Source organism: Patella vulgata, chromosome 9, assembly GCF_932274485.2.
Source record: "Patella vulgata chromosome 9, xgPatVulg1.2, whole genome shotgun sequence".
In the NCBI taxonomy this organism is placed as follows: Eukaryota; Metazoa; Mollusca; class Gastropoda; family Patellidae; genus Patella; species Patella vulgata.
Genome location: NC_065887.2, coordinates 7,338,376 through 7,362,485, shown reverse-complemented (window position 1 = coordinate 7,362,485; position 24,110 = coordinate 7,338,376). Strand labels below are relative to the sequence as shown.

Below are 24,110 nucleotides of genomic sequence, written 5' to 3'. Positions count from 1 at the left end.
CTTAGAATGTCATAAATCTTGGGGATTATTTACTCACAAGACAAGAAGTCCATTATCGTGAACAGCCGGATACCGATTCAAAATTGTTAGACCCATGAATTTGATCTGCAACTAACTACGGGGAATGTGTAAGAGGGCGTACCTATCTTGGTATATAACCATGTATCGTAACTGATATTTATTCAGCAAGGACCAAATCAGATAAAAATTGCTGCGGGGGTGAATGACCGCGTAACCTCTTATGTAATGTGACGTCAAAGGCTGGGGTGCGAGGAGCTGCTGGCATACCTATCAAATTCTCCTGCAAAACCACACACACTCCCCATAAAATATTGAATTGCTCTATAAGGCTATGTATAGAAATATGCCCAGGTGAACGAGGATATACCTGAAGTTACGCCCATCCCGAGTTACCTCCTTCCCAACTTGCCAATCTTATCCACATGGCCTTTTAGTTAGTTGACGAGTTGAATTTCCGAATCACACAACAACTGCGGCCCAAGCCACGTTTCTCAGACCACGTGTGTTTCTTATGTAGGCTACTAACATTCAACCAAAGCCTAAGTAATTGTCTTTATAACTATAATGAGTGAGGGCCACGTTGGCTAAGTGGGTAGGGCGCTGGCTCGCTAGTCTGGAGGTCGGATGTTCAATCCCTCCATTGGCAGAGAAAGTTCATCCAGGTTTTCCGGCGTGGTTTCCCACTTGTCAGTGATGTAGGACGGAGGGCCTGACAAAGACAGCTGTCTAGTCGCTCGGATAGCACGAAAAACCGAGGTCCCGTGTACACATTGACGTACACGTAAACGATCCCTTGACAGTTAGTACTCGATATGAGTAGTAAGTAGTGCCGCTGCCCGGGCAAAATTTCCCTCATAGCACACTGTATGGCGTATGCCCGTCTTCATTAGCCCAGCATAGGAGCTAAACAGTAGGACGTTAAACCCCATTTCATTTCATTTCATTTTACCCCTAATCTCAAAGATATCAAATATCACCATTTAAATCCGAACTTCCATGTATTTGGTTGGTCTTTTCAAATTATCTACATAACGTGGTGAAGTATAGGTGATTTGGGCGTTATAGCCATTTGGAACATCACTGCCTGTCTTAAAATAAATGAAACGATATTGCAATCTAATTACATTATCGATTGAATATGGAGTCGATCTTATGTGGGGATTTATACACGTTTCAAAATTAACAAGTATTACAACTGAAAGTCGCTCTGGTATAAATAACGAAATTCATATATTGCGGTGTATTCGCTACAATGATATCGTGCCATTTGAGGGGGGCTCTGATTAGTATGCATTACAATTAAATATCGCCTTCGATCAATGCCAAAATTCACAAATCTGTATGCCGAAAGCTTGCAATTCTACAGGGGAGAGAACTCTTATTATTATGCATTGAAAGATACAGAAAGTTGAAAGAATGTCTATTTCATAAATGCCCACGATTTTTCTGTCTGGACGATATGAGAGCTCTCAAAAAGAGCAGACATTGCTTCATGGTTGCTTTCTGGATAGTATTGTTGTTCTATACACTTCTGGTTGTTCATGCTAACGGGGCGCCGTTCTGAAATGAAATGAAATGGGGTTTAACATCCTACTGTTCTGCTTCTGACCGAGATAATGAAGACGGGCATACGCCACACAGTGTGCTATGAGGGAAATTTGGCCCGGACAGTGGCACTACGGCCTACTCATATCGAATACCAACTGCCAGGGGATCTTTTACGTGCTCGCCAATGTGTACACAGGACCTGGGTTTTTCGTCCCATCCGAACGACTATAAGTTGTCCCTTGTCAGACCCTCCGTTCTGTACCACGCCGGAAAATCTGGATGGATTGTCTCGGTCCAATGCAGGGATCAAACACCCAACCTCCAGGTTAGCGAGCCAACGTTTCACCCGCCTAGCCACCGTGCCCCCCCCCCCCGTCAATTAGAGTACACGTCTTCTGGTTGTTCTTGATAATTGGTAACTCAGATCGCCGTCAATTCCAGTAGGATTGACATGAAACTTAGGATACTTTTGTTCTTTGGAACGTTCCGCATCGATTGACGGTTTCAAAATTTGACGTCACAACTAAAAATGGCTGGTGGTTCCCAAGTTTATTGTAGGTCGTAGTTTTGGAAGAACAGAAACCTGTTAATTTACATACTATTTGGGTCAATATTCACAATGAAAACCAGATAAACGTATCAATTTATCAAATAGAGCGCGGTATCCTTTTCGTTAAACATGCGTTATGCAAGCGCTAAATCTGCCTTTTGCAGATCTGTTTTTAAGTCCTGAAATCCGCTAGATTAGAACGGTCAGCCAGAACAGTAGGACGTTAAACTCCATTTCATTTCATTTTATTTTATTTCATTTCAAATTCCAACCACACACTGAAATTATAAAGATAAGGTGTTTTATAGGCATACACAAATGGGAGAATATTCAATGATATTAATAAAATTACTCTGCATTACACATTCCAAAGGGACAATATAGTGAGTTAATGTGCATTACACATTGTGCATTAAACATTCCAAAGGGACAATATAGTGAGTTAATAATTACCTAAATGGGAATATAGGGAAGTGCAGGTATGGCCAAGTTGCCAAGTTACCACATTGGCAGTACGATTAAAAAAAATAAAACTCTCACACACATGTACTAGTAAAAGTACAATGGATACAACATACACCCAAATAGGAGAATATTAAAATAGATTAATACAAATTCTGTACATCACACATGCCATATGGGCAATATATAATATGTTAATTACTTAAATGGGAATATAGTAAAGGCAAAGGTACGTTCGAGTTATCACATAGACAGATATATACCAGGAAGAATACAGGTAGTCCGACATACACCTATATGTATCGGTAAGAATACAGTGGATACAACATACACCCACATGTATCAGCAAGATTGCAATGGATACAACATAGACCCGCATGCACCAGTAAGATTGCGGTAGACACAACTTTTCACCATAAGAGTACATTATGACGATTGCATTGATGTTGGGACTAGAGACGGTTATCATTGCAGTGGATACAACATACACTCATATGTACCAGTAAGAATACAGTTAGTACAACATACACTCACGTGTACCAATATGATTGCAGTGGATACAACATACACTCTCATGCACCAATAAGACTACGGTAGACTAGAGACGGTTATTACATGGTGTCCACAGGATGAACCACTCAGACGGGAGACAATATGCAATACCCCTATGTTTAGGTAGTATCTGCTGTCCCAGAAAGAGCACGGGTACTATGTCATTATAACTAAATAATATAACTTGTAAACAAAGCGAAAATAAATGTCAACAAAACTCAAGGTAATGGCGGGTCTACGATCCTTCTTGGGACATTAGCCTTCAATCTAGACGTCTTTATGGATAATGCGTATCTGCGGGCATCCATAATGTTAAGACAACCGTCGTACATGTTCTTGAATATAGATTCAGTAGCCCTGTCTCAGTAACTAGCATTGTCTCCTTAATTACTTACATGGCATTGTCTCCTTAATTACCTACATGGCTTTTTCTCATTAATTACCTACTGCCTGGTTAATATGAAGAACATGTAACACAGGTAATGTATGAACAATAAATTGGTGTTATCCGAGTAGCATGAGTGTCCGGGGATATTATGGTGGCTGTGTCCATCATCATCATCATGCTTAGTTTTAGTCCGGTAGCTGAAGGGGGGGGGGGGGGTCGCCACCCGAGCTGTGAATTTAGGAGACAGTTTTCTGAACCAGTTTTTTGCGTAGATTCCGAATCTGGATCGTGATCAAGCGTTTGAGTGGGCGTTTTCGAGATATAGGGGGGCAAATGTCTACAATGGGGGGGGGGGGTCATTTTGTTGGCATAATATATTAATAAAACAAATTTCTGGTGAACCGTGCGAAAAAGATTTGTGATCCTGAGAGCCTCTCCAAGGAAATTGATCATCTCAAACATGTCTTCACAAATTTCAACGGCTATCCGGAGAAGTTTGTGACAAACACCATCAACAAGACCCTGTCGGCAAGTGCAGCTAAATCCAAAACCCCGACTGCCCTAGTCAGAATCTTCCTTCCTATCAACGGCAAAGTCTCTTACCAAACCAAACGACTACTAATGCAACAACCAGAAATAGATGTAACTTTCACAAAAAGCTACAGCACTAAAGATATATTAAGAGCCAATGGTAAACAAAATCCTACACAACCACCACAACCAAAGGGATGTGTTTATCAAATAGCATGCAATTGTGGGATTGCATACATCGGGGAGACAAAGCGACCATTAAATAAAAGGATAGATGACCACAAGTCGAAAGCAGCAACCAATAACTCAGCTGTAGCTGAAGATTTGAACTCCAACCCTCGCCACAGAGTCCAATGGTCCAACGTAAAACCACTATGCAAGAATATAAGCAACAAGAGAGCGCGATGATTGCATGAAGCCATTCAAATACGACGACACAAACCAACGATGAACAGAGATCAAGGATTGTTCCTCCCCAGGGCGTATGATATTCTTATCACCTAATCAAAGGCTAAGCATAATTATTTTTGTATCATATTTAATACTTATCAATATTCAAGTAATCATTTTAAGTTTGTAATAACCATCATATTTGCAAAAATGATAATTAATAATTCCCAACTATTTTGCTTTTCAGGCCTGCTGAAATGCACTCACTATAACATCCAGTGAAGTACTACTCAATATTTCAAATTGTCAGCCTTCAGGGGACTATTGATCATTTGTGCAGTCATTGTTTTAAGGGATTTTCGTATATCAGTAGAATCACATGCACATATCAACATGCACATATCAATTATTTTTTGTCATAATACCAATCAAATCTCACCTCCTTGGGATGTTGTGATTAGTAAAACCTCATCAAATCGTTGTAAATACTCCACAACAATCTATTCGTTTATCAATTGTGTTTATTTCAGTGAAAGGGGGCGTTGATAACATTTCATCAAATTTCATTTTCTTTCAACGTTTGTCATTATTAAAACCCGCTAATCATTGTGTATACTCCACAACAACTTATCCATTAATCGATTAGTCAATTGTTAGGTTAATTGGTATTATTGCTTATTAGCGTTTAATTAAATTGGATTACCTTTAGGTACACGTAATTAAGGGAGATCCCTGGTTTGTCAGCATTAACCAAGCATTGTTGTGTACATGTATATATTGTCCTGTCATATTTTCATTTTTTATCATAGCTTGATAATGACTAGAGAAGCCTCGCCGAAACGTCGCTCAGTAAAAAGCAGTAATAGTATTCCATAGAATTGTGTGACCTGTATACTCTAGTTCAATTACTAAATGCCATTGAAACAATTAATCATAGATATAGTTCACAGGTTATAAACACGTATGTGGAAATAGTAATTCGACAAGTAGGCGCCCTATCATCAAAATAAAAACTTGTGTTAGAAGGCTTTTCGGTTATTAAGCCATTGTTCTAGCCATGATAAAATTGCATGTAATAATTGTATTATAAGTATACGTTAGAAATCAACAGGTTAGCTGATTGTTTTACAGAAAAATGAAAATGGTATATAGACCTAATATAAATATAATATAATCTTATAATTCAATAATGAGAGAGAGAGAGAAATGGGGTTTAACGTCCACTCGACACAAACTAGGTCATTTCGGGACTAACATATGGTTTAATTTTATTTCAATAATTCGCTTGCGCATAGGGGTCTTTAGCAGTGGGAGGAAACCGGAGGACCTGGAGAAAACCCACGAGGTTGGACAGGCGCCCCTACTCCTTGTCACGTACAACCGGGGATTCGAAACCACGCCAGTCGACTCAATGACAGACTTTATGATACAGCGCGCGCACGCTAACCATTCCACCATCCAACCCCCCCCAATTCAATAATGAGGTGTAAGTTTTTATTATTGAAGTATCAATACAATAAAACATAAAAAATACCAAAATCCATTTTAATTACAAATGTATAATGGCATTATGAATATGAACGAGATCACGTGATAACAGGCGTATATTACAATAGAATGACAGGTTAATCAAGGCTGCTTTTAATGAAATATAGTACAATGGTGTGTCAAAGCGGGCGTCAGAAGCTGTTGGGGGTGTATATTTATCAACACGGGTCACGTGGTATTATTCTAGCTTAACTGGCCATGTACATCCAGCTACAGGGGGGTTGGATGGCTGAATGGTTAGCGTGCGCGCTGTATCATAAAGTCTGTCATTGAGTCGACTGGCGTGGTTTCGAATCCCCAGTTGTACGTGACAAGGAGTAGGGTCGCCTGTCCAACCTCGTGGGTTTTCTCCGGGTCCTCCGGTTCCTCCCACTGCTATAGACCCCTACGCGCAAGCGAATTATTGAAATAAAATTAAACCATATGTTAGTCCCGAAATGACCTAGTTTTTGTCGAGTGGACGTTAAACCCCATTTCTCTCTCTCTCTCACATCCAGCTACAAGACAATTTTCTTCTAGCGAATTATAGCGTCACATATTTAAACAGGATGGACAAGTTTGATTGAATTAATGGCTTGACAAAAAAAAAAAGATTTTGGAAACTAAATTATAATCGAATTGGCATAATCTAGGAAATTTATATCCGTTGAATAGTATCAGACATTGAATGGAGATGACGTTTTACCTCAACGATTGTGCCAATGATAGTTGAATAACTGGTTACGGATTTGGCTTCCGCAATGCTTCTTGTTGGAGCCACCGGATACAATAGTAATTGGGCTCTTTCTCGCAATTCATTTGTTATAACGAATCTTAAGGGGGTCGGCCTGGCCGTTGGATCTGTAATAAATTGAAATATTTTATTCAAATTTAATCAATTTTTATTTTCGTAAGCCCTATGGAGTGAGATGGATGGATGGGATTGCGTGTTGGATTTGTTATTGGTGGAGATTTATCCTGGTGAACTCGATTTTAAAACTTTAAAAAATACAGAATATAATAACGATGCTTTGTGACAGTTCGGGTCAAGGCACCCCAGTCTCGAACGTGCACATTGATATATATTTTACGAAATTATAAACCTGAAATTAAAGGACGAAATGTAGTTTCCTTTGGGGGCACCTGAAATGAGGGGTTATATGTTGGATATAGGTTTTTGATAAAAAGAGGGGTGGGCGGGCGGAGTGGTTACAATGGAAAATAATGCAGATGTTGGAGGGTTTCGCTTTTGTTCAAGACTTAAAACTATGCTCTTCGTTTATTATAATTTGAGCAATTGTTTTCAATTAAAAGTAATTTTGGCAACAAGAGCCTATTGTGCTTCTAAATTTATAAATTATCATCGACAATTGGTGTATTTATTTCAAAGTATCCCAAATTGATAAATTTAAACATTAAATCAATTTCTTACCTGCGGTTAGATATTTTGTTCCACTTTTGGCCGACACTATTTTATAATGGACTAATAAGTAATGTAGTCTCATTGACTAAATCCTGATTTGAATAAAGTTGGTGAACCTCCACACCATCTGAAATCGCATATACTTTTTTATTTTTTTATTTTTCTTTTCTCAAAATTACCATAAATTTGAATGTTTTTTTGTAAGGGGGGTCGCCGAGATTTAAAATTGATTTTAATGAATTCATTTTGAAAAGGAAGACAAATGTTAATGCTTTAGTTTATATAGGTGAATTGCCACGTGGTATTTCAATCCGAGGCAGAACTCGCTTTTTACCTGGGATTGAGATGTCAAAGAAAATACCTATAGAATTTAGTATGGTGGCCTATTTGTGTCAAGGGTTAATCTATAGCTTTTTTCTAGTAATCTGTAGAATTTAGTATGGTGGCCTATTGGTGTCATTGGTTAATGTATAGTTTTTTTTTCCTAGTAATCTGTTTCATATTAGAAGGATACAATAGTGAAAAAATAAAAACAAAACAACGAAAACTCTTTTCTCTGCGGTAGAAACCTTTTCTCCGCTGTGTAAATCCTTTTCTCATCGGTACCGCGTATAAAAAAGGTTTTCATGATGGAGAAAAGATTTCAAGCGCCGAGAAAAGGTTTTCCTCCGCTATGGAAACTTTTTTTTAAGGCGGTAGAAACATTTTCTCCACCATGGAAACATTTTCTCCAGGATGGAAACCGTTTCTCTGCGGTGGAACGCTTTTCTGCGTTAGAAACCTTTCGCCGCGGTAGAAACGTTTTCTGCGCGGAGTAAAGTTACATACCTTTCATCTCCAGAACTTTATTATTTTTCATGGTTAGTGTTATTACTTTTTCTTTGATTATTAGTTGGTTAATATCTTTTGTTGGTTCTTCTATGAAATATTCTTTGTATTGTCCGTCAGGCAGTTTCAAACTGATAATCCCTTCTTTTTGATCATACGCTTCGGGTACTCCCGTGACTGGGACCGGTTGGCCCTCTACCATCTTAAATTAAAACAAAAAGAAAATGCAGAGTATTATCAATTTGGGTTTTTAAGGGGTGGATCAGAGAGACATTTACATATTAATATACTGCGTCAACCCGATTTTTATATCAACATACTACGCAAAGTCTTGTTCCGAGCCCTTACATACACTACCAATAGAAAATACAATATACAACACATAGTCCGGTAGCTGAAGGGGGGGGGGGGGGGTCGCCACCCGAGCTGTGAATTTATGAGACCAAGTTTTTCTGAACCAGTTTTTTGCGTAGATTCCGAATCTGGATGGTGATCAGGCGTTTGAGGGGGCGTTTTCGAGATATAGGGGGTCAAATATCTACAATGGGGGGGGGGGGTGGATGTCATTTTGTTGGCATAATATATTAATAAAACAAATTTCTAGGACTGCCCATCTATAAATAAGTGTTTATGATGCCCCTGGGCAACTTTTTTATTTATGGGGGTGGGGTGGGGATAGCAGGTGGGCGCGTGTTGAGGGGTGGGGATAAAATTGGCGGGGAAATGAGTTGACGTTGATTTAAATGATGATTTTCTAAGAGCTTGAAGAAACATCTCTAAATATGTTAATACGATTCTTATTGTATGGGGGTGAACGCCGGGGTGAGTGCCCGTGGGTAGTCCTAGAAATTTATGTTTTATTAATATATTATGCCAACATAATGACATCACCCCCCACCCCCATTGTAGACATTTGACCCCTTATATCTCGAAAACGCCCCCTCAAACCCCTGATCACCACCCAGATTCGGAATCTACGCAAGAAACTGGTCTTTAAAAACTTGGTCTCATAAATTCACAGCTCGGGTGCCAATCCCCCCCCCCCCCCTCCTTCAGCCACCGGACTATTTAGCTATTGTCAAACATGCCCATCGGCAGTATCTGTCATGGCTGGCATGATAAACTCAACTATTTCATTAAGGAAATCGTCGTCTGTTCCACGTGAAAATTGCACAAGACTAGCAATAAATATGTTAGAATTGATTAACAGAATGATACAGGAACGGGATATCTATTTCGTTACAGTTTATTTAAAGATACATTATGGGAGATTAGATAAAGAGCTGGCAGTTCTCACTATAATAGCTAAAAACTAAATAATGTAAAGGGAATTTGCGAAAAATTTCAGTCAAATTGATCCACTCTGATCCGAGATTTTAGCGATTGAATATTGGGGCTAGCATCGATCATCATTACTAAAGTCGGTAGGATAAAAAACATAGTCTCGATTATCCCTTTCTTGATTTAATTATGAATGGAAGTCGAACAGCAAATCAGAATAAATTCCAATAAACATCGCAGGCTAGCGATGCCTTCGAAAGTTGATTATGGTCTGGATAAGTTAATTAATGTCTAATTAATAATTAAGATAACATTTCAGGCCTAAACAAAGACCTGCAATAGGCAGATTTGCAGTAAGTAAAAGATTTGCAGTGAATAACCATATTTTATTTTTGAGATAAAAATTTGATATCATGAAATGAAATGGGGTTTAACGTCCTACTGTTCTGCTCGATTACTGGGCTAATGAAGACGGACATACGCCATTTGGTGTGCTATGAAGGGAATTTTGCCCGGGAAGCGGCAATATGGTCTACGACGCAACTCTTATATCGAATTCCAACTGCCTGGATTGTCCACACTATGTATACACCGGGGCTCGTTTTTTCTTCCCATTCGAATGACTAGACAGCGGCCTTTGTCAAATCTGATATAACCTTTATTGTTGTTTAAGTAGCTTTATAAAAATAAACAAGGTAATTAATCTTTATGGCATACCGGAAGGTTATATCTTATATAGAGGATCACGTGGCTAAGTGGGTAAGACGCCGGCTCGCTAGCCTGGAGGTCGGGTGTTCGATCTCTGCATTGGCCGAGAAAGTTCATCCAGATTTTCCCCCTTGTCAGTGATGCAGGACGGGGGCCTGGCTAGACAGCTGTCGCGTGGTTCCCCCTTGTCAGTGATGCAAGACGGAGGGCCTGACAAGAACAGCTGTCTAGCCCTTCGGATGAGACGAAAAACCGAGGTCCCGTGTATACATTTGAATGCACGTAAAAGGCCCCTTGGCAGTTGGAATTCGGTATAAGAGTAGGCGATAGTGCCGCTGCCCGGGCAAAATTTCCCTCATAGCACACTGTATGGCGTATGCCCGTCTTTATTAGCCCAGCATAGGAGCTGAACAGTAGGACGTTAAACCCCATGTAGTAATGTGTTATTGATCTTATAACTACTATATTTAGAAGGCTGTAGTTATATTAGATAACAAGACAGCACGTATCCGGTCACACAGTGTGGACTGATACTTAGAAAACAAGACAGCACGTATATATTACGTTACACTTTCTTTATCCGGTCACACAATGTAGATTGATTGCTTAAATGTTCAAGTGACAAGACAATAGGTATCTCTTACACCATTTGTTCACACACAATACAGATAAGTACGTTAAAGTTTTGATTAATTTGGTGTGAGAGGGGAGGGAAGTTATTCTATAATATATATTGATGTGCGTAGTATATAGGTAAGTAAGTAAACACGTTTTGTATATTTGTAAACAAGTTTAGTCGTGTATATACACCAACCTTATTTAAAGCATGCTTAAGTTTGTTGTCTATCCACCGTTTTGGTTATCGTGACCGACTACAGGATAAAATTGATTTTTTCAGTTTACACCGAATAGCCCAGTAGCACAATTTGCCATAGGATTTGTATAGTAGGTTATAAAAAAGATAGAGGGGGGGGGGGGGTAGGGGCGGGGAACGTGGTATGTCTTACTCGCAAGGATATCTATATTGCCCCATTTAACATACTATTAAGTACAGGTACGTATTTACCTCAACGCGTCACGGTCTAATAGATGAACCTATATATCCAGGGATATAAATAATGTGTATACGTTGTAGTTGAAACGGATGTATTTTGCATAATGCTTATTGTTAGCGGGTTGTAGGTGATTGCGGATGTACATTATAACACTCCTCTCTTGGTCATGATAGGTTAGAGACGTAGTATTGTTCCACTCTACAGAAACACTGGGGCAACTAGAGAATAGCCACCCGGTGGGTTAGCCACCACAAGCCGGGAATCAAAACCACGACAAATAAATCTGTAGCTGTACAATCTGAGTTGTGAAGTAAGGATTACGGGTTGTTGTGTTCCTATTAATGTTACAAAGACAACATTACCAGTGACTAATACAATATTTGCCCAAACTATGTCGTTCATGTTCTATAACATTAATGATGCATTATGTAAGATTTAGATACAACGATAATGCAAAATGAATATATTGAAAATTTCATTAAAATTACGTGTTTTGAGCGAAGTTATGACTTGCGTTTTGACAATATCTGGTATCGATTGTTTATCATCGTAACAACGCTACCTGTAGTTCGAGAGTTAGCTTCGCTTCTCCATCTTTAAATTAAATCATTAAATTTCTAATCTTTCTTATTCAGAGCCATCCGTGGCCTAGAGAGTTTATTATGGTCTCGTCATGTTAATAAATGTTTAAATAATAGTTTACATAACATTTGAAACCAACATAAAGACTTGCTATAGGCAGAGTTACTTCTTACATATAATGCATATTTGAGACTTATTTCAGATTAAGAAATGTTATATAATGGATAAAGAAGATTTTCTAAAGCAGTGTGCAAAAACACTAAACATCATCTCCAAAGGTATCTGTATAATAAAATATTCTAATTCATAAACAATATTTTGAGGAAAGTCAACAAAACTAAAGTTAAAGTTTGGTTAGCAGACGAGTCCCCGGTCTCTCGTGAACGTACAATCTTTGAAATTATCTCACGTTATACAGGTGGCACACCTATGCTCCGCAAGACATGCTTCACCCTGCTGTGTTAATGACAGCAATCCCGTTTCGATCTGTCATACAATACTGAAAACCACTGCGGCTATATAAAGCCTGAAATACAAGTATCCAATTCTCATTACCAACTACACATTTTGTTAAAATGTTGTATGTTTTGTTTTGTTTTTTTGTGATTTTTCTACAGATGAGCTTTATGCTGTATTTCCACCAAAAGAATCTAATGAAAAGACAATACAATGCTGGCTACAACTTATACCATCCGCCATGATGAAACAACTTGAATTAGCTCTGGCACAGGAGTTATGTTTCTTATCCAATGATTTGATAACTGAGCATTTTGTTGAAAAGAACTCACATCTCACAGATCACAGTCAGCTTACTATTCTTTATGTAAGTTTTGACAAAATAATATTTACCGTACATGTACTAAGGTAGAGGGGGGAGGGGGCGAATGTTTAGCACGTGAGGACTGTATCATAAGGTCTGTCATTGAGTCAACTGACGTGTTCTCGATTCCACGGTTGTACGTGACAAGGAGTCGGGTCGTCTGTCCAACCTCGTGGGTTTTCTCCGGGTCCTCCCACTGCTAAAGACTCCTTTGCGCAAGCGAAGTATTGAAATAAAATTAAACCATATTTTACTCCCGAAATGACCTAGTTTGTGTCGAGTGGGCGTTCAACCCCATTTCTTTCTCTCTCACTAGCAAATATATTACACTCTGTGAACACTTCAAGGATAGGTTGGGTCTGGTTTTCGAAGGCAAATATATTCGCTGTATGTTATGTATTTGCTTGCATCCACGAAGAAGCAGTTTATTGAATTCTGTGAATTTTGCATTTTTCTTTTTCAACTAATACGTTAAGAACATTAAAATGTATTTTTCAGAGTATTTTGGTGTATGCTTTAGAATGGGATTGCTACAAATTGGCATCAGCAATCGTCTTTCTGGTAGATCGGGCTTCCTACAGATATGGTAATTCAAAACAACTGATGAATATAGTCGACTTCATCTGGCAGATGGAACCAGATACAAGAATAGTACCGCAAGTCATAGTACGTCGAGCCAGGTTAATGAAAGACTCTGGAAATTTGCACGGCGCCATGCAGATTCTTGATGCGCTCGTTAAGAAGCAAGGTATGCAACCATTAAAATACCTGAATAAATACTTTTACAGTTCCTCAAACAATTTTAACGAACAACGATGGCTTCGGAATTAGATTTTAAGAGATAGCTGACTGGGAAAATGAGACTAGTGGGACACCTTTTATGAATTCTAATTTACTCTGGAAGTCCACATAATGAATAGATTTCGTTTTGTTTATTATATAAAACCCTTTATCTGATTATTATATATACTTTCAGTATATAAGTGGGATTATAAGAGTGAGATAGAGTCCACCAGAGTGACGGCAACCTGTATACAGATTAAAGGACAGATATATCATAATTTAGGTATTCAAATCATTCATAATACTTGGAGGGATGGACAGTTTCCGTAATCCCGTTAAATCTCGTTAAATCCGGTTTAAATTGGTTGTCGAATTCAACTTCAATATTCCTGCTATTGAGAATCAACGACGATATCGTACGGAAACTATCAGTCGAACAGGGTTTAGTAACTGCGCTACGTTGGTTTGAATCGTACGACATTTTATGGCAAGAATAAGAACCTTTTGTCTCCCGATTCAGGGATGCATGGGTCTAGAGCGCAATCTCATACCATATGATATGTTTAGCCCGTGCTGTTTGTGTAATTATATTTGCCTGTATGAGACCAGGGACCGTGTAACAAGGCCTATCATTTAATTATTCCTCACGTTCCCGTCCACTATTGTATATGACATACAGCAGTGTCGCCTTTCTAACTTCTCGATGAAAACAGTGTTAGTGTCTCTTTTGTTTATCTACTTTAATAATTATCTAGTGAAGGACAATCCGTATCGGATCCTTCGATCCATTGTTATCATATTCCTGTTGGACGCAAATTTCTCGGATTTCCTAAGGATTCTATTATTACGACCCAACGCTAATTCTATTATTTCAACTCACCGTTAATTCTATTATTTCAATCCATTATTTTAATCCATCGCAAATTTGAATAAGTGGAGTATATATACTCTTTAAAAAAGTAGGGGATATTCAGAATCAATACAAGACTGCGGAAATGCACTGCTGTTTTTATTAGAGATAACCAGTGTATGTTAATAAAAGGCCAATTACCTACACATAAACATAAACAGTTCATATGGGCGGCTTAAATGACGACCCTATTTCACTCGCAAAGAGATACACCGTCAAAAGTGAAATTGGACGTTTTTGATTTTTGTCTTAATAATGAGTAATTGCTCCACCAATCTCCAGACATTCAGCAATTCGTCGTGGCATGCTCCTAATCAACCGTCCAATCACGATCTGGGGCAATCTGACCCACTCCTCTTGCAGTGATACGGCCAATTCTTTCAGTGTTGACGTTGACGTCGACGAACACGTCTCCCGATCAAATTAAACGTAACACACTAAAGCAAAGATACGCTAAACAACAAATCTTATGCATGAACCGATAGGAAAGCAAACATGGATAGGATAAACCAGCAAGCGACAGTTTTCATCAATCCTTCCTTGAAGTGTCCAATTTGACAATGAACCCCTCCCGTTCTGTTGGGGTGATAAGTTCTTCATCTGTGAACATTCTCTCAAAGCATGTCAAGTGTCCATGACTATTTATCATATCACAACCTGCATAGGTATTTGCATTTCAATATCCCCTACTTTTTTTGAAAAGTATATGTACATAAAACTGCTTGACCCTTTTAGCCGGCCTTACGTTTCTCCTTCTTTTACTTAAGGTTTATGGAAAGATGCCATGCCGTATTTAGTGGAATCCGCAGAACAACTCATGTCTATTAAAGATTACAAAGGAGTGAGTTATTCACATGGTTTGATTACAAAATGTCTTCCTAAGTTGACAATGGACGAGTATGATGCATTAAAAGTTAGGCATCCATCATTCTTCGAGAAGCATAATCCATGTTACGAAGGCTATAGAATAAGTGTAATGAGTGTTGAATTGTTGGAGAAGTTAAAGAATATTGATCATTTGTTTTCAGCAAAACATCAGGTAGGCTATTCTTATGAATGTCATGTCTTTACAGATTAAAGGACAATATTGGTGTCAGTCATTATAAAATATGTGATAGAGCTCGTTAAATACATCCAAAATATAATTTTAACACAGAGATCATTGCTACGGGAGATGTGTAACAAGCACGTGAAGAAACGGGAAGTGACGTCAAACATGACAAACACGAGTTGTCCTTCTATATTACTGGCTGAAGTAACGAGCGATAATGGACAAACGATCGAATTTCATTTCACTGATAATTCAGTTCAAGATGAAAAGTTGTTATATGAGACGATGAGAGGATATCTGACAATTCAAAAAAAGAATTGGCTGTCAGTAGATAAAAGATAACGAACAAATTAGAAAACGTCCGTGTATTACCATGTTTTTATTAAGAACAGAATGAATAAAAACGGGTGAATGCACGGGATTTTTCTATTTTTCTCGTGTTCCTTATCTAGTGACAGCCAATTCTATAATATAATTTTCGACCATAAAAAGTATACATTGTCCGTCAATTTTACAGCACCCCTGAGAATACTTTCCGCCCCCCCCCCCCCTCGTTGCTCTGAGCTAGTAACGGTCCTGGCTAGGACTGACATTTGCCCGAAGAGCGAGGTTTCTGCCTATTCGTCTGTCGAGGCCTTTTTTACGATTATGCCACATGGGTCCCCGTACTACTAGACGCATCCTCGGCATCCCCAGTGGTCTCATTCTGTTCTACTCCACTAACCCCTGGGGTATTCACGTATTCAGATTATCTGCCCTTGATCGTAGCTTGATTTTACGATCGAACAAATCAAAAACAGTTTACAAACCAGTCTTAGCTTCATTGTTTACGTTCACAGCACGGCGACTTGTTCGCTCTATTATGAGAATGTTTGCAACAGGATGCGAGTTACTTCCCTTCGCCAACTTCCTTTATATTCAACGATTTTCTTTTTTGATTGGTCAATAAAAATAGGACAATCAACAAGGGCAGATAATTTGAATACGTGTCTCATCCATGGATGAACCAGGTTTAGTGGAGACCACTGGGGATACCGATGATGGACTAGAAGTTGTTTCTTGAGAAGCCCTCCAGCATCACTGACAAGGGGAAAACTTCCCGGAAAATTTTCTCCACCAACATTTCTTTCAGATGTGGGGGGTTGGATGGCCGAATGGTTAGCACGTGCGCGCTGTATCATAAAGCCTGTCATTGAGTCAACTGGCGTGGTTTCGAATCCCCGGTTGTACGTGACAAGGAGAAGGGTCGCCTGTCCAACCTCGTGGGTTTTCTCCGGGTCCTCCGGTTTCCTCCCACTGCTAAAGACCCCAACGCGCAATCGAATTTTTTAAACAAAATTAAACCATATATTAGTCCCGAAATGACCTAGTTTGTTTCGAGTGGTCGTTAAACCTCATTTCTCTCTCTCTCTCTCTCTCTCTCTCTCAGATGTACTGGTTGTTTATTTCTTGGCATTCATTAGGACATAACAGGCCTTAGTGCATTCACGCCATTATGATATTTGATATGCAATATTATTTCAGCTATCCGGGAATGAATGTCTATTAATGTATGCCGATCAACAGACGGTGGTATTGGAACGATACAGCTATTATCAGACCATTATTGCTGATATGAAGAAATGTTTAGCCCTGCACGATGATGCCAATTTACTAAAGGGAATAGAAAGCTTTTATGAGTTCATCAAAGCTGTTTTTATGATCAGTCAAACCCTTTCATTCTCTAGGCTCCCACAAGATAGAAGCTTATCTCGATATCTTGAACAGCTTAGTATTGAACTATACGCCCACTTGTGCACATGCCCTGATGATCGTAATTTGGATCACAATAAACATTCCGTCAAGTTGATGAATGGGGCTTTAAATATCCTCGGTCTTCCTACCCTTAGAGGCACAGACAGTTTCATGCAGAAAGAAACACCGGTCAATGATACTAAAATGGTGGAAGATAATTTGAAGATTCAAGTTATGACTGTGTCTTTACACAATGAAAGCCGTCACGCAACAACAAGTGATTCGCTATCGCCATCAGCACAGCTGTCTACAAATAGTGACAAATTATTTCAAACAAACTTTCCCAGAAAATTTGTTGGTCTGAGTGTAAATCCTCACACATTTTGTTCATCTGATGATTTTAAAGATGATTTTGATGGTGGTTATCATGATATGCAGCCCCGGATTTCTCAAAGTCTTGTGGATATTTCATGGAAAACTGTATCTGGAAGTAACGGATACGATCCAAGGAATTTACCTAATGTAGCCAATTTGGGAATCAAATCCAATGAAAGGGAATCATCCGAGATAACATCACTGAGATCCGAGCCTGGAATATCAACAGAATCTCAGTCCATATTTTCAGGTTCCACTGCGAGTCTGTTTTCAGCTGAAACCACTGAAGAACACTGTACTGACGATGATCATTTGGAACCATTAATTGATATCTCATCACCGAAAGTACATGAACAGTTTGAGGAGCTTCAACTTGGAACCAGCTCTTCTACTGATTCCTCGTCTAGTTCTCTAGATTATCTTTTAAACTGGCAACTGCCAAATATAGACGTTTCCAGTCAATCAGCTAATATATCAAGTATGTTATTTTTGTCATTATGAATATTTATTATATGTACAGAGTGACAATCGATTTAGTATTTTTAAAGTCCACATCTATTCCATAGATTACCATTTTGGCCAAGACACAAACACGTGTATATTATATTCAAATAACCATCAATGCATATAATTATTCAATACTGACTTACATCGTGCACGTAATTGCTCCAAGGCCACAATTTAAAGTGGCCGAAAAGTATGTTTGACCAAGACTGGTGACTACATATCATAATATTTTGTTTGAGAACAGTAGAATTAATGACTTGGTGTGAAATGTCATGCTTCCCAACAGATCGTTTAAATGCTGGAGAACTGAATGCCTAAGTTTTATCCGGATGTATCGGAGGGAGACAAGAGATATTATAATACAATTTGCACGACAAAAAATAGCTTTTAAATATTAATACACATATTTTGGAAGAAATGGTTGTACATTGAACCAATTCTGAAACTGACTCTTTGATATGTATGTTGCCATCCTAGATATTCCCTCTTCTTCAATAAGATAGCGAGATAGAGAAATTAGGTTTAACGTCAATTCGACACAAACTCGGTCATTTCGGGACTAACATATGGTTCAAATTTATTTCAATAATTCGCATGCAAGTATGGGTTTTAGCAGTGGGAGGAAACCTGAGGACCCGGAAAAAAGCCAGTAACAGGCGACCCTACCCTTTGTCATGTACAACCAAGACCTTATGACACAGCGCGCACGTGCTAACCATTCAGCCATCCACCGCCCACCCCCACACCCAAGATACATACCATAAAATCATAATAACCATTGAAGCGGGATTCTGGTAAATATGATGTTTTCGGATTATTGGAATTCATGTACCAACATGTCTTCATTATTTTAACCATATTATTATCTTTAGTAACCTGCGTTGCCTGACTCGTTCCACGGTCTTGTAAGTGGAACAGTGACACTGTTGATGTCCGAGGAAAAGTCTGTCTGATAAGACAATTCTTTGATAGTTTTCATTTCAGTTTTTATACGTCACCGAAAGGCGTTCTGAATCACCAACTGTTGTTAAAGGACAATATTGGTGTCGATCATTATCACATATGTGATAGAACGGGTTAAACACATTCCAAATATTATTTTATCACATAGATCATTGCTACGATAGAGGCGTAATCAATGCTTCAACAATCGGAAATGACGAACGCAAAAGCAAAACACGAGTTATCCCTCTATATAACTGACTGAAGTGACGGTTGATAACAGATACATGGGTGAATTTCTAATCACTAATAATTCCTTCGAAGACCAAAAGATTTTATATGAGACTGTAAGAGTATATCTGACAATTCAAAAAAGTAATTGAATGTCATTAGATAAGAGAACACGAATAAAATAGAAAAAGTCCGTACATTCACGCGTGTTTATTCATTCTAACCTTATAAAAACATGGTAATGCACGGACTTTTTCTATTTTTCTTTCATGTTCTCTTATCTAGTGGCAGTCAATTCTTTTTATCCTATCACAGTCTCACACAACAACCCTTGGTCTTCGAAGGAAATATTAGCGGGCAGAAATCCGCCCATGTACCTGTTATCACCCGTCACTTCAATCAGTTATATAGAGGGATGATTCGTGTTTCCTTTTGCGTTCGTCACTTCCGATTGTTGAAACATTGATTCCAAAGCTATCGTAGCAATGATCTCTGTTATAAAATAATATTTAGAATGTGTTTAACCAGTTCTATCACATATGTGATAATGACTGGCACTAATATTGTCCTTTAACCCCCATCAAACTAGCTGTAAATCCAAAACTATGAACTGAAATTTAGAGTGATGAGTTTGATTCAGATTATATTTTAAGCTGCCATTGCTTCATATTTCCAGGAGCTCACATATTAACCTATAATCCCGTGAACAATGAATGGAAGTCAAACAGTACATTAGCTTTTATAGGACCAGAATTACAGCTGGGCAATATGAAAGGCAGTTTCCGCGACGTGTTTGATGTAAAATTCTTACATCAAGATGAGCCGCTTGGAAGGTAAATGAAATTATTGACAGTGTTTATTGATCTTGCCGTATATTTGTCTTTTTATAGGGAGATATGGGGTTTAACGTTCACTCGATACAAACTAGGTAATTTCCAGACTACTAACAAGGTTCAATTTTATTGCAACACTTTGCTTACAAGTAGGGGTCTATATCAATGTGGGGGTGGGGGGCGAAACCGGAGGATTCACGAGGTTGGGCAGACGATCCTACCCCTAGTTACATTCAAGCGAGGAATCGAAACAACGCCTCTTGACTCAATGACAGACCTTGTGATTTCAAGCGCACACGTTAAAACACTTACTTTAATAAGTGTTTGTTTTGTTCGAATCCATTGAGAGACGGTTGAATAGGCGAGGAGTCGAGTGGGGTCGAAATACTGACATATTGGCAGCGTCGACCATTTTGTTCATCCAACGTTCCACGGCAACGACATTCGCAGTGGTGTGTCACTGAAATCAGGCACTGGTTTTCAAGGACTTACGTTTGTGACGAAAATACAGGAAGCTGGGTCCGGGCTTCGATTCGACAACAAACAAAGTTGACAGTAAACAATGTTTAATGTATCAACGAATTAAAACTTAAATACGAAGTAGTCCAAGTTCCAGTCTGATTAAAACACAGATCTATATTTCGTTTCGTTTGTTTTTTATACTTTCGATGGCCACACTACATGAATATCAGGCATATTGTACTGGACGGTCAAGTCAGGGGTTTTACGAACGAATTTTGACCCTATTACGTCAGACATAGATTAATCAATCATCATTGACGTTTGTAGTGGTTTACCCACAGTTCCATGCATCGCATGCCAAGAACTCGCCCTAACCGACCGTTTCATTTGCTAATCCCTCACTTCAACCAGAACGCCGGCACTATAATAACTCTTCCAGATCCTAGTGTAGTAAAGACAAGTAAAACGAAATTTTGAACTATAAAAAAACGAAACGAAATATGATCTATGTTTTAGTCAGATTGTTCATGTTCTAATAAAACATTTCAATTTCAATATTAGGTATGTATGTAAAAGATACAGACGCCAGAAAAGCCCGGTTTGCTATATGCAGGACATAATTTGTCAAATGGTAGCTGGTTACTATGTCACCATGTTCAATGAAGCTCTGGCCAATCATCGCACTAAATTCAGTGTACAATTTCTGCCGGTAGCGCATCTTCAACTTCTAACTTCAAACGGTGTTCTCAAAGATTGGGTAAACGTAGAACCATTCTTACACGGCCAGTTTAACAAACTAACCAACAATTTGAGCTATGTTAACAAAGCGGAAGCTGATATAGAATCGACGGATCTAGCTACTGCACTTTCTCATTTTTCCTACGTGAAGAGTAACGGTACCCTAATGATAGTTGATATACAGGGTTGGTTACCTGTCAATGAGAGTGGTATCATCTATCTAACAGATCCGCAATTTCACACTTCATGCAGTGTCCAAAAGTTTAGCAATTGTGATCACAAGGAGAAAGGAATGGACAAATTTTGGAAACAAGTTCATGAAAAGTGCAATGGTATTTGTCAGCTACTCAATTTGGAGCGACCGATAACAACATAAGCTATCTTATATAGCTATCCATCATCGATAAGAAATTATATTTATATATTCATCAATATATATCTATCCATGATATATAAAAGCACTGTATGTATTCATAGACAGAACACAATTTTTATGGGATACAATCACTGTTTTTAAAGCTCATATTTATGTTTTCATGTTATGTTATTGTATACGCAAGTCTTAAACAGAGTAAACACTTTACACATAGTTATTTCCCTTTGATCAAGATCAATCGGAAGTCCTCGGTAATTTTCCGGAAGCCGTCACAAAAATGTTTTGAATTTGGGTAATGAGAGATTATTTTTTGTCCCATCCGTAAAACACTTCCTGTTTGTCAAAAATGACCCAATTTATATTTAATAAATAGATCCACGGAGACTAACCACATCTACGTAGGCCGAATGTTTGCACCATGTACAGTTTTGGCTGCACAAACTGACTAAATCCCCCCCCCCCCCAAAAAAAAGCCGTCAGATTTGTTAAATATATATTTGTTTAATTCAATTGAATTTTAATACAAAGATAAAATTTATTTTAGTGAATCAAAAAAATAATCTACATTTACATCTCATTATAGACATACAACGATAAATAATTCTTGAACAATATATTGGTTATTATGATCTAGCATTAAATAAAATAAATTGAAAGTAGTCTTTTTTTTTTGTAATTATGTTTTTTTTTAATAGCGACATATTTTTTTGGACAAACGAAAGAGGACTTCGTCTCTTCTAAATCATGTAAACATGAATGTGCCAGTAAAATAGCTATTACTCGTATATTCAAAGAACGATAGACAAATACCTTCCAGTGAAGCATTACACCATAACTGAAATTTAATATTAAGACGCGTATTTTAACTTTTAAATACCACCCACCCACCTCTCACTAAATAGAGTTTAGACGATCCAAATTGTATCTGCTTTAACAAGGTAAATAAATATGTACATGTACATAGTACATATGCGTATACTCGATTCCCTATTATTGTATGGTGACTTATTGTATGCCAGGTTGATGTCGTCATAATGTTTCGGTTCGATGAATTTGGAGAAATGTATTTGGAGAATTATTTTTAAAGAAATGTTTTGCAAGACTTGTATTTGGAGATTTGTATTTGAAGATTTGTTGTTCGAGATTTGTTTTTCGTTGTATTTCTCTGATGAAATGTAAATGTAGGCTAATTTTTTGATTTTCTAAAAAAAATATCTTTATATTAAAATACAATTAAGTTAAACAAAAATATATTTTACAAATCGAATATGACAAATGTCTGATTTGTAAAATAAATATTGACTTTAAGATACAAATGTTAATTTTACTGTACAAATGTCGAAATACGTCAACAAATGAAGAAATAAGAATTAAGGTCTATAAATTAAGAACTAAGAACCAAGAACACTGAATAAAAAGCTGTTTGGTCTTCCATATCTAAAATTATCTTTTTTCTAGAAGCTGTTCATTAAATATTGTTTAATTTGTCAAAATTATATATTTTCAAGATGCATATGATGATATCTGGCGGAAAATCACGTAAAAATGTAGACGAATGTGGTAGGTTTCTCCTGATTGTAAAGAATTGTTTCTGGCTACAAGAACAGAAGCTAGGGAGAGATTCCAATCCTTACCTCTTTGCCAGACTTTTTTTTCAAGCAATCCATTATCACTTGGAAAGGATAAATTCCAAATTACCAAGAGAGCAATCTATCTCAGGGTTGTTGGTATTTTACAATAGTTCAACTCGAAATGTTCCCCAATGATCACTCTGAAATCCATCAAAACTTTAAATATTTCAGTATTTTGCACCGTAAAAGTTCACATATTCAAGTTGTTCTTGAATTATGAATCAATTTGTTCTTAATATAGCCTTATCGACATGGACCAGGAAATACGAAATATGTCAATATAGCCAACTTGAAACTATGACGTCATATCAAAATTCGGTCCATCAATGCGCATGCGTAGCCTTAGGCTTTTTTCAAAGAACCTCGCCTCCAGGAACAACAAGACCATCAGACCCTCTGTCCAACACCATTGACAAGGTGGAGCTACACGGGGATGGAAGACATTACAATATACCTCGTTACACAACACTCTATATCATTCAACATCTAGCTACATGGATACGATATCAATCTATTAGCGAGACAAGATTTCCTCAATCTCACCCACTCAAATCTACCCAAGACACATACAGATGTCAACTATCTAAAGATGTCATGTTTTATCCAATTTCATCAATATTTCAACTTGTTCAACTTACAGGACTAATTACTACCATGTTACCTTATTTCATAGATCCTGGTGCCATGTATATCATTATTGGTTAAAAATTACAGAGTCACACGATGGAGTGAAACAATTTGGAAATGACAACTTCCTATATAACTGGAAATTGCAGTTTTTGAAATATTTTGACCATTTGTTTTTATCCCAATTTCAAATCGCTCCTACTGGAAAGTGGTCAGTATGATTGACCTAGTGGTCGACTTAAAA

The 24,110-nt window shown here is 37.9% G+C and overlaps 1 protein-coding gene across 2 annotated transcripts; it reads left to right on the top strand.

The window, feature by feature from the left end:
• The first annotated feature begins 10,723 nt into the window (after window positions 1-10,723).
• Window positions 10,724-22,275, top strand: LOC126831688 (alpha-protein kinase 1). 2 transcript variants are annotated; one of them, XM_056103447.1, is made up of 9 exons: window positions 10,724-10,962; window positions 12,049-12,124; window positions 12,464-12,669; window positions 13,165-13,414; window positions 13,643-13,732; window positions 15,127-15,398; window positions 16,935-17,997; window positions 19,876-20,032; window positions 21,056-22,275. In XM_056103447.1, the coding sequence occupies exons 2-9, from the start codon at window positions 12,067-12,069 to the stop codon at window positions 21,606-21,608; spliced, it is 2,649 nt and encodes an 882-aa protein (XP_055959422.1). In that variant the 5' UTR covers window positions 10,724-10,962; window positions 12,049-12,066; the 3' UTR covers window positions 21,609-22,275. The 2 variants fall into 2 exon arrangements, with proteins under 2 accessions (XP_055959422.1, XP_055959423.1); XM_056103448.1 differs by having other exon boundaries at window positions 10,730-10,881.
• The last annotated feature ends 1,835 nt before the right edge of the window (window positions 22,276-24,110 follow it).

What these genes read in the sequence shown, in the direction of transcription:
- LOC126831688 (XM_056103447.1), top strand. Translation starts at nt 12,067, where the DNA reads ATGGATAAAGAAGATTTTCTAAAGCAGTGTGCAAAAACACTAAACATC. An exon ending in GTCAGCTTACTATTCTTTAT is followed by an intron (nt 12,670 to 13,164) that starts GTAAGTTTTGAC and finishes TGTATTTTTCAG; the next exon opens with AGTATTTTGGTGTATGCTTT. An exon ending in ACAGATATATCATAATTTAG is followed by an intron (nt 13,733 to 15,126) that starts GTATTCAAATCA and finishes CTTTTACTTAAG; the next exon opens with GTTTATGGAAAGATGCCATG.